General features: G+C 37.3%; 1 protein-coding gene across 3 annotated transcripts in view; it reads right to left on the bottom strand.

Moving 5' to 3' along the window:
• The window catches only part of RBM27 (RNA binding motif protein 27), a 50,305-nt gene that overhangs the window by 33,716 nt on the left and 835 nt on the right, over nt 1–15,754 (bottom strand). For all 3 annotated transcript variants that reach the window (XR_006283125.1, XM_043520209.1, XM_038413115.2), the window contains exons 2-8: nt 12,492–12,610; nt 10,120–10,244; nt 7,662–7,753; nt 6,823–7,016; nt 5,757–6,017; nt 4,853–5,110; nt 2,177–2,311 (exon numbers count right to left, since the gene is read on the bottom strand). Coding sequence is in view for 2 of the 3 variants with exons in the window: in XM_043520209.1 (XP_043376144.1) it covers nt 2,177–2,311; nt 4,853–5,110; nt 5,757–6,017; nt 6,823–7,016; nt 7,662–7,753; nt 10,120–10,244; nt 12,492–12,610 (1,184 nt within the window). In the remaining variant the exon portion in view is untranslated. The remainder of the gene's footprint in view (nt 1–2,176; nt 2,312–4,852; nt 5,111–5,756; nt 6,018–6,822; nt 7,017–7,661; nt 7,754–10,119; nt 10,245–12,491; nt 12,611–15,754) is intronic.

Raw genomic sequence — 15,754 nt, 5'->3', positions numbered from 1 at the left:
TTATTTTATTTATGCTGGATATTTTTCTACATTCATATATATTTTATTCTGTTTTGTAACTGAAATCAAAGTATTTTTTATTACCAATATTTGCACTGTAAAAATGATAAACAAAAGAAATAGTATTTTTCAACTCACCTCATAGAAGTACTGTAGTGCCATCTCTGTTGTGAAAGTGAAACTTACAAATGTAGATTTTTTGTTACATAACTGCACTCAAAAACAAAACAATGTAAAACTTCAGAGCCATGCGAAACATTCATATGCCCCTTCATGCTTCAGCCACCATTCCAGAGGACACGCTTCCGTGCTGATGACGTTTGTTAAAAAAATGATACGTTAATTAAATTTGTGATTGAACTATTTGGGAGAGAACTGTATGTCCCCTGCTCCGTTTTACCTGCCTTCTGCCATATATTTCATGAAGTTACATATCAATCTTTAGCACATCTGGCACATAAATATCTTACAACACCGGCTACAACTGTGCCATGAGAACACCTGTTTTCACTTTCAGGTGACATTGTAAACCAGAAGTGGGCAGCATTATTTCCTGCAAATATAAACAAACCTGTTTGTCTGAGCGATTGTCTGAACAAGTAGTAGGACTGAGTGGACTTGCAGACTCTAAAATTTCAGTTTAATTTTTGAATGCAGGTTTGTTTTTTTTTTTTTTTTTTTTTACATAATTCTACATTTGTAAGTTCAACTTTCATGATAAAGAGATTGCACTACAGTACTTATATTAGGTGAACTGAAAAATACTATGTCTTGGTTTTTTTAGAGTGCAAATACTTGTAATCAAAAATATAAAGTGAGCACTGTACACTTTATATTCCGTGTTATTGAAATCAATATATTTGAAAATGTAGAAAACATCCAAAAATATTTAAATAAATGGTATTCTATTATTGTTTAACAGGGCGATTTATCCTAGGGCTGATAGCAATTAAGATCCAAGAACACAAAAGAGAAGCTAGGTTGGAGAAACACAGCAAGTATGGATCCTTTCAAATGCCACATCATGGATGTCTCATTCTGTCAAATGTGTAAGGAAAAAATCCCACACAAAACCAGGAGTTGGTAAAATTTGTGGAAAGCCTCTGAGGAAATACTGCATGGCCTGGAAAGGGAATGACTGAATAGAGATTCATCTGACACCAAGTATCAAAAATCCACAAACCAGCCTTCCACATTGTCAGAGGCCATTGAAGTTTCCCCAATACATACTGTAAGTTTTAAAATGTATTTTCAGAAAAAGCAAGAGTGACAAATATGAACAAAGATTTCAGCAAGATAACTGAGTAAGCTAAAGCAATACTGCCCTTCAGAACAAGAAAAACAGAAATGCCAATCAACTCTTCATTACAGGCAACAAGTAATGTAGCACTAAAGATATTGTTGGATTTAAGTTAACCATTTAAGGTTATCCAGTGACCAGACAGATGAAAGCAGTAACTGAATATATTATGTTTTATATAAAAACTTTTCATTTTCCATAGTAAAGAGGACACATTCATCTTTGGATAATTACAATGAAGTCGCAACATAAACGAAGTCTTATCTTTCTAGCTTGCTTTTCTGGTTCCAACATACTTGGAGGTGCAGTCTATTTTGGTAGCTGCATCTATTCATTTTAATAGAAAATTAAAAGATGTTACCATAATCAAGAATAGAAGCCTTAAAACTGGCCAAAAATAAAAATAAGGCTGAGAAAATGACAGTGGAGGGGGAGAGGGGGAGAAAAACAAGCTATTTAGAGGTTTAAGTGTGACACTAGGTTACAAGTTGCAGTGTAAATACTGAGGTTTACGCCGATAGTTTTACATTACTAGCTGAGGGAACATCATTCAAATGGAATTTCATCCAGGCATCATCTCTTTAAAGCAGTGTGACCGTGGCATAGGATCTCTGGGATCTCAGGGAATGTGGAGGATCCCGGGGTGAACTAGATTTATTAGTCTGGTCTAAAACCATCTTCTCCTCCCTCCTGCCCCCCCTCTCCCCCAGCACATGGCTTTCCCTTGATTAATGAATGCTCCACCAGACTGAATGTTTTTGGATTTGTATGCACTGCAAGAAAGTAAAAGTAATCACCATTTATATTATACAACATTAACAGAAGAAGTTTTAACTCTACTTTATCCCAGGTAGATTAAAAGAGACATTTGCTTACGTTCTGATACTGTATACAGTAGGTTCTGGGGCAAAGGAGGAGGTAGTCTTGCTCCCACTGGTGCAAGATTGGGCACTGCACTTGTCCGAGGCTGGTCACGGTTATTCATCAAACTTGACTGTGTTAAAGGTGGTCCTATAATGACAACATTAAATAGATCACTGACTTCATAGTCCTACAGACACTGAACAAGTTTGGACTGAACTGTTTGTACATTTATACTCAACCTTTACTATAACCAAGTTTCTTGAGACGGCAATATTTTCTAGTCTGAGAGCAATAAAAACATTCTGTATATGAAATGCCATTTGGGTCATTTACTCAATGATATTTTATCAGAAAGAATAAAGCTTTAAACTAAAACGCACTCTCTCTTCCCCTGGAGACAATAACTGTTATTGTTAGGGCTTACATTTGCTAGAACAGATCCTCCCTCATTTCCACCAGGGGAATAAAATCACACAGAGCAAGATCACAACAGCACTGCTTAGCCAGCGTTTCTCAAATGCAGCCACAACCTTCTGGGTAGTGATTGGGGGTGGGGGCCCGCAAAGCAGTGACCCTCCTGTGGAGTCACAAACGCCAGAGGAGCAGACAGCTGGTGTGAGTTCACCATCTTCCCCATGGCAGTGGGGCTCAGGCTTCCAACTTCACCCCTGGGGTGGCGGGTTCCGGCCATGCAGCAATGGGCTCTGGCCCCCAGCACCTCGTGCACCACCCCCAGTCCTCACTGGAGCCTCCGGCCACCCACCCATATACTACATCACCTCCAGCCCCTGCTGACTTCCTACCCACCTCCCCATCCAAGACTTGCCAGGGCTGAGTAAATCTGCTGTGAAAAGTGATATTTGTATGTTTGTTAATATCACTTTTCATGGCCTCCCAGCTAGCTTAACACCACCAAAAAAGAAAGACAAGAGCATGCAAAGCACCTTATTTGTGTTTCTATTCTGTTTAGGTCCAATAAAGGATAGACAACTGTATGGTATTTTTATTATTGAGCTTGCAAAAAAAAAAAACTTGCATAAATAAATTACTATGATTTGGACATGTACATGTGCATACGTATTAGTTAACTTTAGGAAAAACTATTTTAGGAAAAATTGTCAAAAGAAGAACTGCAAGGACAAGAACTAACCCTTTTGTGGACAAAGCATCTGTGTGTTCAAGCTCAGAGTTATTTTACTATGTTCTTTTCTACTTACTTAAGTCCAGTACAAAACTGAGAACAGCTTTGATTTTTTTATTCGTATTTTAAGGGACCACAGAAAGTGGTTGAATCATGCAATGCATCCAGTTAAGAAGGTTTCAACCATGATCAGACCGCACTATAGTCAGTTTTCTATTGAGCAAATAAAATGGTGGTAAGCAGCTCCAAGTAGTTTTTCTGCTGATCAGATGTACTTGTTGTAGGTGGTTAGAGGGGGGAGTATCTTTTTTCATATCCAGACTATTTTAATTTAATTTCCTTATATTTTTATTACAAACATAAAAGTTTAATGTATCCCCACACAGTTCTTGAATCCTGAAGTCATTTCAGAAGTCTAAGTTTTGCATACAAGTTGGTCAATAGCACTTTTTTTTGGGGGGGGGGGGGGGGGGGGGAGGGGAGGAAGAGAAGGCTAGCAAACTCAGTCCTCAAAAAAAGATTGAGGTTTAATCATTCATACACATTCACACAATTTTCCGAATATCACTTATCTGAAAAATTTACAGGAGGCCCAAATGCTGAATGCTTGGAGAGTTCTGATGGAGTATGACTATTGCTATTCCCACAACAGCTGGCTGATTAGGCCACAGAATGCCACATGTACTGTGTTGATGTAATGAGTAAAACAGCGCTGCTACACAGTGTCTATGTTTCCAGTATTCTGCAAAATTCTTCTCAAAAGGCACAATCTATGCCCCAACGTTTCTCAGAACCAGCAAAATACATTGGGACAAAGAGGAGAAGTGGCTAGGGAAACTCAGCCACCACTGACAAGCCTAAAAACCATAATCAACCAGAAATGTTAGATGTGCTAGAATGCATCCTCTTTATTTTGGACGTTCTACAGTTAAGAAATGAAATTTTGAAAAATATTATTAAGTCTAGTAGGACAACTACAGAACTTGAAACCTCTGCCTGTAAGCTAGTTCAGTTTTGATGACCGCATATATTTGCCTTAAAATAGTTATTTGAATATTATATGATTGGTAAGGCGTTTCAAATCTTTTGACTAGACTAACCTAAAAAGGTCATTTAACTACTTGTCAGCAATAATCAGCCCCATGTATATGAACAGCTGCATTTATTCCTTTGTATTAAACATGCTTTGAGTTTTAAGTATCTACTAATCAAAGGGATATATTATACCGAATCTATAGTGTGACTTATTGGAGACTGAAGTGCTAAGTACATGAATCTAAATGCTCAATCCTACACTGATGGATGGGGAATGGTTAGATTCCCCACCATGTCTCTAGTTTCTATATTAGTCATTTATAGTGCTGTGAACACTACATTTTTAAAACTGCCTTCCAAGTTTCATTTTAGTAATGTTTTGTACTGCACACAGATAGCTAGGAAGCTAGAACAATCTGTTACTTTGGGTAAATATAAGTATTTCTTTTAACAGGAGCCAAGTAATTCATATTAGGACTACAAAATAACCTACTGCAATATTTTAAACTTACTTGATACAGGAAGCACAACAGGAGGTGGTGGCCGAGGATGTATTTGTGGGCCTGGCATTCTCATATTGTGAGCTGGGCCGGGCATTGGAGGCATTAGCATTCCAGGAGGAGGTGGAGGAGGAGGAGGAGGAGGAGGGGGGAGTCCTGGGGGTGGTGGTGGAAAAGGAATCATGCTTGGCAATGAAACTTCATCTACTACTAAAGGGTCATTTCCATGATCAAATTGGCAAAGGTCGCCAAGTACACAAAATCCTCGCTCTGCAAAGAGAGACAGACAATTTCATTACTAGTTGTCAAGAACCTCAAAAGTGATGACTATAAGATTTAATCAACTATCACCATTTCTGTGATTTCTCACTAAAGAACAAATAGATCATTTAAGAAGTCCAGCATTTTCTGATCTAACATTTTACACAATTAAATAAAACTTCAAACTAGAATTCAAGTTGGAATATTAGTTTAGCGTCAAAGAATCTTAACTGTTTCCACAACAGTGTACAAACTTGCAACAGCAACATGGGGGATGGGTAGGTAGGGAAGACAGAGAGAAAAAAAAAAAAAAAAATCACACATTTTATGTCAAGCCCAATAATCTAACTTCACCCAGTAGCAGCCCTCAGTATTTGCGAAGGCACACCTGTAGAATTATGAACTTAATACATTCCTGCCAGTGCTAAGAATTGTCAGATTTCAAGTAAACCACTTCCAGCAAGATTAAGCCTTATCCAAGCAAACTGCAGGCTCATATTCATCCTTACATTAAAAATAATCTACCTACCACTTAATCTTCATTTACTGCTTGCATTTAGTAAAGAATTTAGTAGATATATTTAAAAATAAAAGAATATACAAGAGGTAAGAGGCACTAGGGAAGAAGTTGGAGAGAAACTGATAGTTTCCTTACCATCATAATCTCGACATCGTCTTTTAGGTGGAGCGTTTCTGCCAAATGAATTGGGAACACTACGATTGTTATAATAATTTGACCAGCTCTCTGTTGTGTTCTCAGGATGGTGAGCAGGTGCAATCACAGTAACAGCACTGGGAATAGACTGCGCAGAGGAATACTGTTCAGTAGAATTACTGGATGACAAAGACACTGTGTTATATGAGCTCTCCATGTCATTCCTTTCACTCTTGAATTTTGCTCTCTCCTTGTGTTCAACTTTAAAAAAAAAAAATAGCAAAATAAACCAGGTAAGTTTTCATGCTTTTGTTAGGTATATCAAAGTCCTGGAGAAATGGAATGCATAGACAGTTAGTGGACATTACACAGTAATACAAACTCACTTATTCACCATGCAGAACATAGAATGTTTATACTGTTTGTGTAAAATTACTTTTCTTAAAATGCTAGCACTGTAGACCCAAAGCATCGAAGAAGTTTCCACCTCAGAAACTGATCATTGCTCTCACAAAGCTCATTCATCCATCCAACCATTCTCCTTTCTTGAAAAAGAAAGCAACTTTTCCCTCTAGTGTGGAATGAATGACGAACATTCCCTGAAATCCACAACATTTTATTCTGCCAATTGCTTCGGTTCCTGGATTCCCTATACAAGGCCAATGGAACATGATGCCATCGTTCCATTTAAGTATTTAAAAAACCCATCTCCTAAAACTGAAACAATTTTATAGGAATAAAGTCAACTTCAGCACAAAAAGATATCAGCATTTTGGAACAACAGTATGTTTTATCAACAGACAGCACAATACCAGAAGCATACATCCCCTGGAATACACTTATGAATAAATTAAAATGGAGTTAAAAAAACCCTAATTCCCTTGACTATGCTACACTACAGAACAGCGCCTTAATTGTGTCAGCAGCATGTACTTCTCCAAGCCAGTTCCATAGCTAGAGTTCTTAATCAACTCACAGGCATCCAACTTTGGTTTGTTTAATACATTTTGCATTAATCACTACAATGAGTCAGATGTTCTTCCAGTGCAATATTTTGGCTACTCACCAATATTTCTGTTCAGATCCCGGTCTTTGCTTCTACCCCCGCTGCGGCTACGACTTCGGCTTAACCCTCTGCTTTTACTACGACTTTTACTCCTGCCTCTTCGCCAGTCGTATTTGTCTCTATATAAATCATTCCGATCATAGTATCTGTCATAGTCTCTCCATTTGCCATCATCTCTCTTTTTCTCTCTGGTTCTGTAAGACATGTATGTATAAGCCACATACATTGAGAGAAAAAGCCACGGAACAAGTTTAGAGTCACAAATGGTAAATATTCTTCACTCCTCACTCTACTCAGACAGTGGCACCCACATGCGCTTCTATTGCCATGCTGTCTCACAAGAAAAAACAGGTTCCTGGAATGGCCATCATCATCAGCTGCTGTTAATATTGTGCATAAAAAAAACTCCAATGTTCTTCTACTCTCTCTCCTTTCTGAAATGTGGGTGAATAGATGGAACTCTTAAATATCCCTAAGCACCAGCCCGTGGGACACTTCGCTGTGTTCTCAGAGGAGACTATGTTCTATCAAAGAGCTACTGGAGACTGATGGCAGAAGGGGAGGGAGGACCGAGTAGGCATTCTGGTAAAATTACTGGCTCAAGAGGTGAAAATCCAGTTAAAGAGTCTGGCCAGCAAGGAAAGGGAAAGTCAATCTCCCCTCTGTTTTTTCCACCAAATGCATCCGATGAAGTGAGCTGTAGCTCACGAAAGCTTATGCTCTAATAAATTTGTTAGTCTCTAAAGTGCCACAAGTACTCCTTTTCTTTTTGCGAATACAGACTAACACGGCTGCTACTCTGAAAAAAGAACATCTTGTGATTAAACAGCAATACTAACCTTTGTTCATTAGAATCTAAACGGTTTCTCTGTGGGCTAGGATACTTCTTTTTCCTACCATCTCGTTCTTCCTCAAACGACTCTTGAAATATCTATTTAAGAAACACCACATCATTAAACAAACAGCTTTAAAAAAAAATACAAAAATAAACCTAGATTTAGTTCAAACCACAGCTAGCAGCTGTTTAAGACAACAGGACCCCTATGCTAAATGTTGTATGTAACAAAGCAGCAGGGTTGTAAATGTTCACGTCTTTCTTTTAAAAAGCTTTTAGTTTCCCTTTGTCAGTAAAGCTTTCCAAAAATTTGTATTATACAGGAGGTGTTGAAGTTAAAGAAACACAGTGTGTCATCCCCTAATTGGTTGCAGGATTCCTCACTGTAAGCAAATAGGATCTTCTACATATAATTTCCCAGACAACAGGAACTTAAAACTATGCAGCTTTGCAGGCCTTCTTTCATATGTAGTTGCATCATTAATATGAATTCTGGATGTGGTAAATTATTCATATATTTGGACAGCACTGTACAGTTCATGCCTCTTACAAAGATTAACAAAAGCCAAAAACAATTTCACTGGTGCTTTTACTCAGCTCCACCATAACTTTGTCTGTTTGAAAAAGATCCCTTGTAGTATTTCTAAGTTTATTGACAGCCATTTTGTCCCAGTGAATCACTTATAAATTATTAATAATTTTGATGGCAACAGCAGAGATAGCAATGATCTTTTATAAAACCTTAAAGATAACTATATTTTAGTTTTAGATTCTTCCTTTGTCTGCATTATTTTAGCTTGTGTCATTCCATTTACAGAAATCCCAAAACATCTCTAGATGTACAGCAAATGACGTTTCACAATGAGTTTAAAAGACATTCTGGTCTAGGACTGGCTATATCATGTCCTGATGCCATGCAACCCCACATAAGAAACCCAAATACTCAATTCTAGACCAAGAGAACAATGGCAGTTTTAAGATTTGTTCTGACATGAACTATTATAGCTAAATACAAGTGTTATGGCATCAAAGGAAGTGATAGACTTATAAGGATGCAGTATGAAACTTTCACTCAGGATCAAATGGTATTTCAGAATTAGAATTTTGGTATGAAGAGACGGTCCTTAGATACAATGAAGGGCAATCTAGAAATAGCTAAATTGAACAGTGTAAATTTACATCTACACTAAGTTACACTTTTAGCAGAGAAATGTCTTCCTTTCCAAAACCCAACATTATATGACTATTCTTTGGAGGCCTGACTGACAGTTCGCAACGTGTGATCATTTACTGCCTCCATGACCTTCGGCTAATTGCTGACATTGCAATGGGACCACGAAAGTATAGTAAGATATTTCCAATATCTATATGTAGACTCTCAGACAACAGTAGATACATGAAAAATCCATTTAGAGGAATTTGTCTTAAGCTTTGTTTCCCAAATATTCACTTATCAAGGAGAGACTTTAGAAGGGAAACTTCTAGTTGTTCTAAGAGTACATGATTTCCATGCACATGAAGCAGGAGAAGGGGGTCAGAGTATCATATATCCCACTTGACCTTATCTAAATATAGCCAGCTCTTTTCTGTAATAACGACATCACTTAAATCAGGCTTGTGAATCTCACTGAACCATGGTGACAGTACATCCAGAGAACAGAGAATTATTTCTATTGCATTCTCTACCAAACAATCCAATCAGGATCAGAGCACCACTATGCTAGGTGTTTTACAAACTTGTAGGAAGAGGTTTCCTGTCCTGGGGAATACACAACCTAAAAAGACAAATATAATAAAAAAAGGTAGTGGAAAGGGGTACAGTATACAAATGAAGTGAGCAAGGCTGATGATGGGCACACACCTTGGCGCCTCCATTTTTTAAAATTTTATTTTTATTATTGTGAGCAACAATGAATAGGAGTATAAAAAGCAGCTGTTGTGGAAAGAAAGCTGTATTATATCTAGGATAATTCCTTTAAAAAAAAAAAAGCTTGCTAACATGTTTCATTGGTAACAACTTTTCTAAAAAAAACCCTATTTGTTATGTATTTAATACTGCATACACAATAGCTACATCTACAGTAGTGATCTTTTGGAAACCTACATGCATCTTTTGAGGTAGCTATCAAGGCCCTTACATCATTCTCCATTCCTTAAATCTGTCCATTGTAGTGTCATTCCTCACTGCTAAGGAGGGCTGAATGAGAGTTCGGAATGCTACTCCCACATTGATCTAAGGGAGGTGTTTGCAAAAAGACACAAAATGCTCCCTTACCCAATGGACAGAGCAGACCATCTTTACAGCATTCCTGCAAGCTCAGAGATGGTAGCACAGACCATTAGCCACAAAAGAGCCTGTTCAGAGCATGTTTTGTTTTTATAAAAACTTCCTACAAAAGTGAATGGTGGAGGGACTGGTTTGAGAAGCTCACAGCAGCAGGTGGATGGGAAGTTAACATTACCTCCTCTTTGATTTCTTCTTTTTCCTGACTTGCAGGCTTCGGTTCTAGTTTTGCTGGTTCAAGGGAAGGAAGGTAGTTCTTTGTGTACAGACTTTCAAATAGTTTATCTACAAAACCTGAAGTTTCTGAGGAGAAAGATACACACAAAACTTGATTATACATCTTGACTTAAGTCTATTGTCAGGACTATGTTGATAAGACAATTCCCCAAAATCCAACCACAAAATATTATTACTTAAAAAAAATCCTTATCTTAAATTTGTGTGAATTTTAGTGGTGTTAGGTACTGGAATGACAGCCCTAAAAATGACGTTCTCTATACAGCTATAGACATAGGTACACAATAGGAAGCAGCATGGACAACGCCACATAGTCCTGCTAATACATTTCAATTTGTGGTGAAGGAACCACTTTTAGGACTGAATACACAGTTATCTCAATTGCTCATTCAATTTTTCGTCTCTGTAATAAGACTGCCGACTGCAGCAATTTTTGTGACTTAGATACTCATCCACAGGAAACAAGATAAAATTTCACACCGGATCCCAAAAGGCCATTGAGAAGTACTAAGTTACCCAAGATACAGTCTCTATTAAATTAGTCTGCACTTGAACCAGTGGCCTAGAAATGAGAGGCTCCATATCTCCATTTCCATGCCCTGGACAATGCAGTGCATTAAAACTAGGCTTTAAAAAAAAAAAAATACAATCCACCAATCTACATTTGTTAGCAAGTGAAAGTTTAATATTTCAAAATCCCTAAAGTTTTAATTCCATCAACTTGACCTTAGCAATTGAGTCCTAACCTCTGGTTATTTATTTTATTATGTATTTATTCCTCTTACCAGAGCTTCTATACTGTAACTACTGCATGCATGCACACACATGGTATGTGATATATTAACTTTTCACATTGTGTGTACAAGTGATAACCCTTATAGGATCATTTGACTTCAACTGCTGAATTCTTTGAGATATCTACCAGGCTTAGCTTGAGAGTCAGTTTTCTTTAACCTAATTAATTAAAAACACTTATAGTAAACAGAGTCCATGCCTACACTGAGAGTTTTAGGCAATTTGTGGTCTAGATACAGTACAGCTTTCAGAGTGGAAGCAACAGTGTAGACAGACTAACATTTTTATCATCACATCATTGAAAGATGCTCAAAGCAAGTTTACATGATGACAAAAATAATGGTGTGCCATCTACGCTGCAGCTTTCACCATTGTTAACACAGAAGGAGCTGTGCTTGTGCTCAACTTGCTTAAAATTCAAAGCATAGACAAGAGAAGGGTTTTAATGGCATATCAATTCTGGCTTCATGAATAGGAAGGGCTCCTCACAAAAAATCAGAAATAGAGGAGGGAGATCAAACAGCTCTTCCGTTTTCAATAAAGAGGAGGTCTTACATAATGACTTTTCTGTAAGAGCCCTTTTTTAGTCAAAATTCAAAGGCTGTTTGAATTTCACCTCCTACCACACTCAACCCTAATTATTTTAGAGACATTTGTAAGTGAGCATTTGTACTTTGAAGGACAATATCAGTCTTGGTATAACTCTGCTGAAGTCAATGGAGTTACACCTGCGATAAATTTGTCCCAGAATATCAAGTCTCTGATCTGACATTACAAAGATGGCATGGGTTCACTACCAGCAATAAGGAGGAGGATTTAGTTAGGCACAGGAGTGAAGTGGCACCTTTGAGTCCTGAAGTTTCCATCAATTATAATAAAATGGCTCCATCCTGTTGAGGAGCTGGTGAGAAACAGGCACCCGGGAAATACCTCAAATCCTCCAAACATGGTGTTGTGAAAGTTAGTCATCTTCATTACTTATGTTTAAGAACAATCGCATCCCACCATACCCACTAATTTGGCCACTAAGGGTCAGATTTCCAAGTTCTCAGCACCCATATTTGGGGCCAGACTTTCAATTGAGCTTCCATTTTGGCACCTAAATAAGGGCTAGATTTTCAGAAGTACACCACACTTGGTAGCTCCCGTTGTGAAATGTATGGCCCAATTTTGTTTTGCAAACCTGGCCACTAGTGTTTAAGGAAATTAAGTGTTAATTTTTGCTTAACAGGCTTTAACTCAATTGAAATTGTTTAAAAATCAGATCTTTGAACCTTTGATCCTTCATTTCCCTGCTAAATCTCATTATGAATGCAACATACTTGTATATGGGAAGAAAAGAGTAGGCCCCAACATGACAAAAACTTTATACAATCCTTTCTAAGCTTTAACTATGATGCTGCAGAACAACTACTTTCCAACTGTAAACCACTAATCACAATTTAATAATTGCATTTAAATTTTATAAATTATGTTGAATATTAAACTACGTAATTACAAAGAAAGCAGAAAAAGTACCTTTCTGCAGAAAGACGTCTAGCTGATCAGCACAGAAAGCCTTCAGCTCTTTCTCTGGTTTGTCTTTCTTGACTAATGCCACGACGTAGTTAGCTAAGGCTGAAGGGTCTGCATCACATCTGAAGAGGAGAGGAAAAAAATTCTTAGCAACTTACAAATTGATTTTGTTAAACAATGTTGAAAATTACTAGAAATTACATTCTGGACAATCATGGTAGTTATAAAGGCATCATCAAGAGAAGTCTTCTGGCAATCCAGGTTGTTGGACCTTTAGGATAACGTCGTGCAATCCAGTAACACCACAGTTGCACCTAGCTCCAGTGCCACAGAACAGTTTCTGCCATTGTTGCACACCTGTGAGATGTTTCGATTTTATCTTGTGCTCCACTAACAATGTCAGAAAAAGCTTCCATGTCTTGTGCTTATTCTTTGGCTTTGCTTGTGAAAACCACCACAATACAATTCTTAGGTCAATCAAGCAGATGCTATCCTTTCCGGCCAACTCCCCCTTACCACAGCACACCCAAAACAACTATGCCCCACCTTTAATGAGAGAAACTTACAGAAAAACGACCTGGAAGATTGTTCCACAGTGGAAATGTTGTATGATGTCTTAACAACCAGAATAGACTAACCAAGCACATCTCACCAGGAAGAGATCTGAAAAATGTGTATTATGTACACAGTTTCATCACAAAGGAGCACAAGTGAAAAGAATGAAGCCAACACACAAACCTTCTTTCTTTTCTTCCACAGTACTCTCAAGGTAGAGATTTCACTATCTAAAAGTGCCTTTATTATCACAAACTAATTATATTACATTCACAGCCCAACAGTCCTTATTTGGTTACGTGAAGACCACTAGAAACACATCCTCCCTTTGTACTATAATGCTCTGGTACCACTGGTTAAACTGAAGGTTGATTTATCTTGCACTGTTCAGCCATCAGAAAACGTTCAAAAATGAGAACCTACGTGCCAACAGTGAAGCATTATACAATGCAACAAATGTAGCAGCTAGGTGAATAGATGCAGAGCACCCCAAAATGCCAGGGGTATGCATTTGTATATATTCTAAGTTCACTATTTTAGAATCTTTTTTTTTTTTTTTTAAATGACCTTTGACTGTCAACATTTGCTTGCTTTTGGAATTGTCAATATAAAGCACACTAGAAATAGCAAACAGTTTAGAGGCCTCAAAAGTTCTTTTGCTTGTAACAAATTATTTGTTGAAAAATGCAAAACTTCACAATTAAATATTCAATCACCTCTACACCCTATTAATTTGCTCACTTATTTCCAGTGTTTGATGGTTGCAGGAAAAAACATTTTATGTTTTCAAAAGGACATCTAGAAATACAGTAATGAAAAGGGTTAATCCCCCCCCCCAAAAAGTGGAAGGTTATAAGGTTTGTAAAAATGTGGTTGATATGCTGTATGTCAGTCCCCATGTACAATTTAATGGAAAAAAAAAAAAGCTTCAGGGGTTGCAAAAAAAAAAAAAAAAAAAAAAAGAGCTCCCATCTTTTCCAAAGATGTTTTTTTGTATTAAACTTTATTCCTCCCTCTTTATCATCCCAATTTCTCTCAGGACGACCTACTGTGATATTCTAACACTTGCTTATTACATAACAGAAACTTGCATAAAGTGCTTATTATACCCCGGAAAGGATCTGTGCTTCATGTTCACTCCTCATTGATCTCAAATGTACAACCAGCACCCCAAAGAAATTCTAACACTGTTTGCCAAGAACCCTGGTCTCCAACTGAAATTCATTCAGAGTATAGCTTTGGTACCAGAAGTCTGAAAGTGCTCAGGTTAGAAGGATGATCAGAATCAATAATGAAGACAGATGATCTAATAGAGATGGTAGACAGTAATATGCTAGATGAATATCTGAAGGCTTTTTTGTTTATAAAGACATGATGCTGTAATTCTCAATTTAAGTTATTTTATCAAAATTAATGCAAGTGAAAAATGAAAGTATTCAGAGAAAAAGAACCACACTTAAGCACAAACATTATACTTTAAATTTTCAAACATCCATTGGTAATAGGAAATAGTCTCTATTTCTTTGCTGTTATAAGGTTAGGACAGACCCCTAATATCATTATGGCAAAGCGGAGAGTAATATCAATAAGAAAAGGAGAACTTGTGGCACCTTAGAGACTAACAAATTTATTTGAGCATAAGCTTTCGTGAGCTACAGCTCACTTCAGCTGTAGCTCACGAAAGCTTATGCTCAAATAAATTTGTTAGTCTCTAAGGTGCCACAAGTTCTCCTTTTCTTATTGCGAATACAGACTAACACAGCTGCTACTCTGAAACTAGTAATATCAATGTTTACTTCTTTTAGTAATTACATAGGGGTTAGTAAAGTCTGTAACAACTCCTTGTATAAATATGTAACAAAACGAGTCTGCAACAGCTTTTATAATGTATCTGTATACAGACAATTATTTTACAAAACTGTGCTATTTAATAGATCATAGCCAGAGTTGTCGTAGGGCCTACCTAAATTTTCAAATGGACAAACACAAATACAGAATATATTCAGTGATAAAAAGTAGATTACTAATAGCTTATAAATTCCACAACTGTGAATTCACATAGGCCTCTATTTTCCTCTATATGAAAACTAAAAATTCAGATAATTCCATCCCCCTAACCCCCAATAAGCCCATCCCACAGCTTTCATTACAGGAAAGCCCTGTTACTGGCAAACGTTTTATGAAAGAAGTGTGCATTTATACATATTTTACAAATATTTACCCAGTATATCAAGGACTGTTTTAGAACTACATTTCTTTGTAATTACAGAAAAATGGCACATTATCAAAATCCTTCAGAAGTTTGACTGGGTAGTTTCCTGCAGATCCTCAAGAGTGGATTTTGAGTGTTAACTTTTGCCACCTTTTCAATGTGACTAAAGATTTATTTTATGAACTATTTTATAGTGTGTGTTTGTTTGTGGGGCAGGGGAGGAAGAATTGAACTCATGCTGAGCAGTTGAAGATTAAATGCATTAAATACTGAAACCAAAAACTCCCCAGCCCTCAAAATATGGTGCAAGGACCACATATTCTGTCTGCAAAGCCCTGTGCAAGCGTTAAATAATGAATCTTTCAGACTCCTGTGAAGTAGGGAAACAAGCATTAGCCCCATTTTACAAGAGGGCCAGGGAGATTTATTTAACTTCCCCAAGGCCAAAGAGGGCATCAGTAGCAGAGCTATGATTAGAACAGAGAAGGTCCCTGGATCC

The sequence above is a fragment of the Dermochelys coriacea genome, chromosome 8 (genome assembly GCF_009764565.3).
Source record: "Dermochelys coriacea isolate rDerCor1 chromosome 8, rDerCor1.pri.v4, whole genome shotgun sequence".
In the NCBI taxonomy this organism is placed as follows: domain Eukaryota; kingdom Metazoa; phylum Chordata; order Testudines; family Dermochelyidae; genus Dermochelys; species Dermochelys coriacea.
This window is presented reverse-complemented; position numbering and strand designations above follow the sequence as displayed.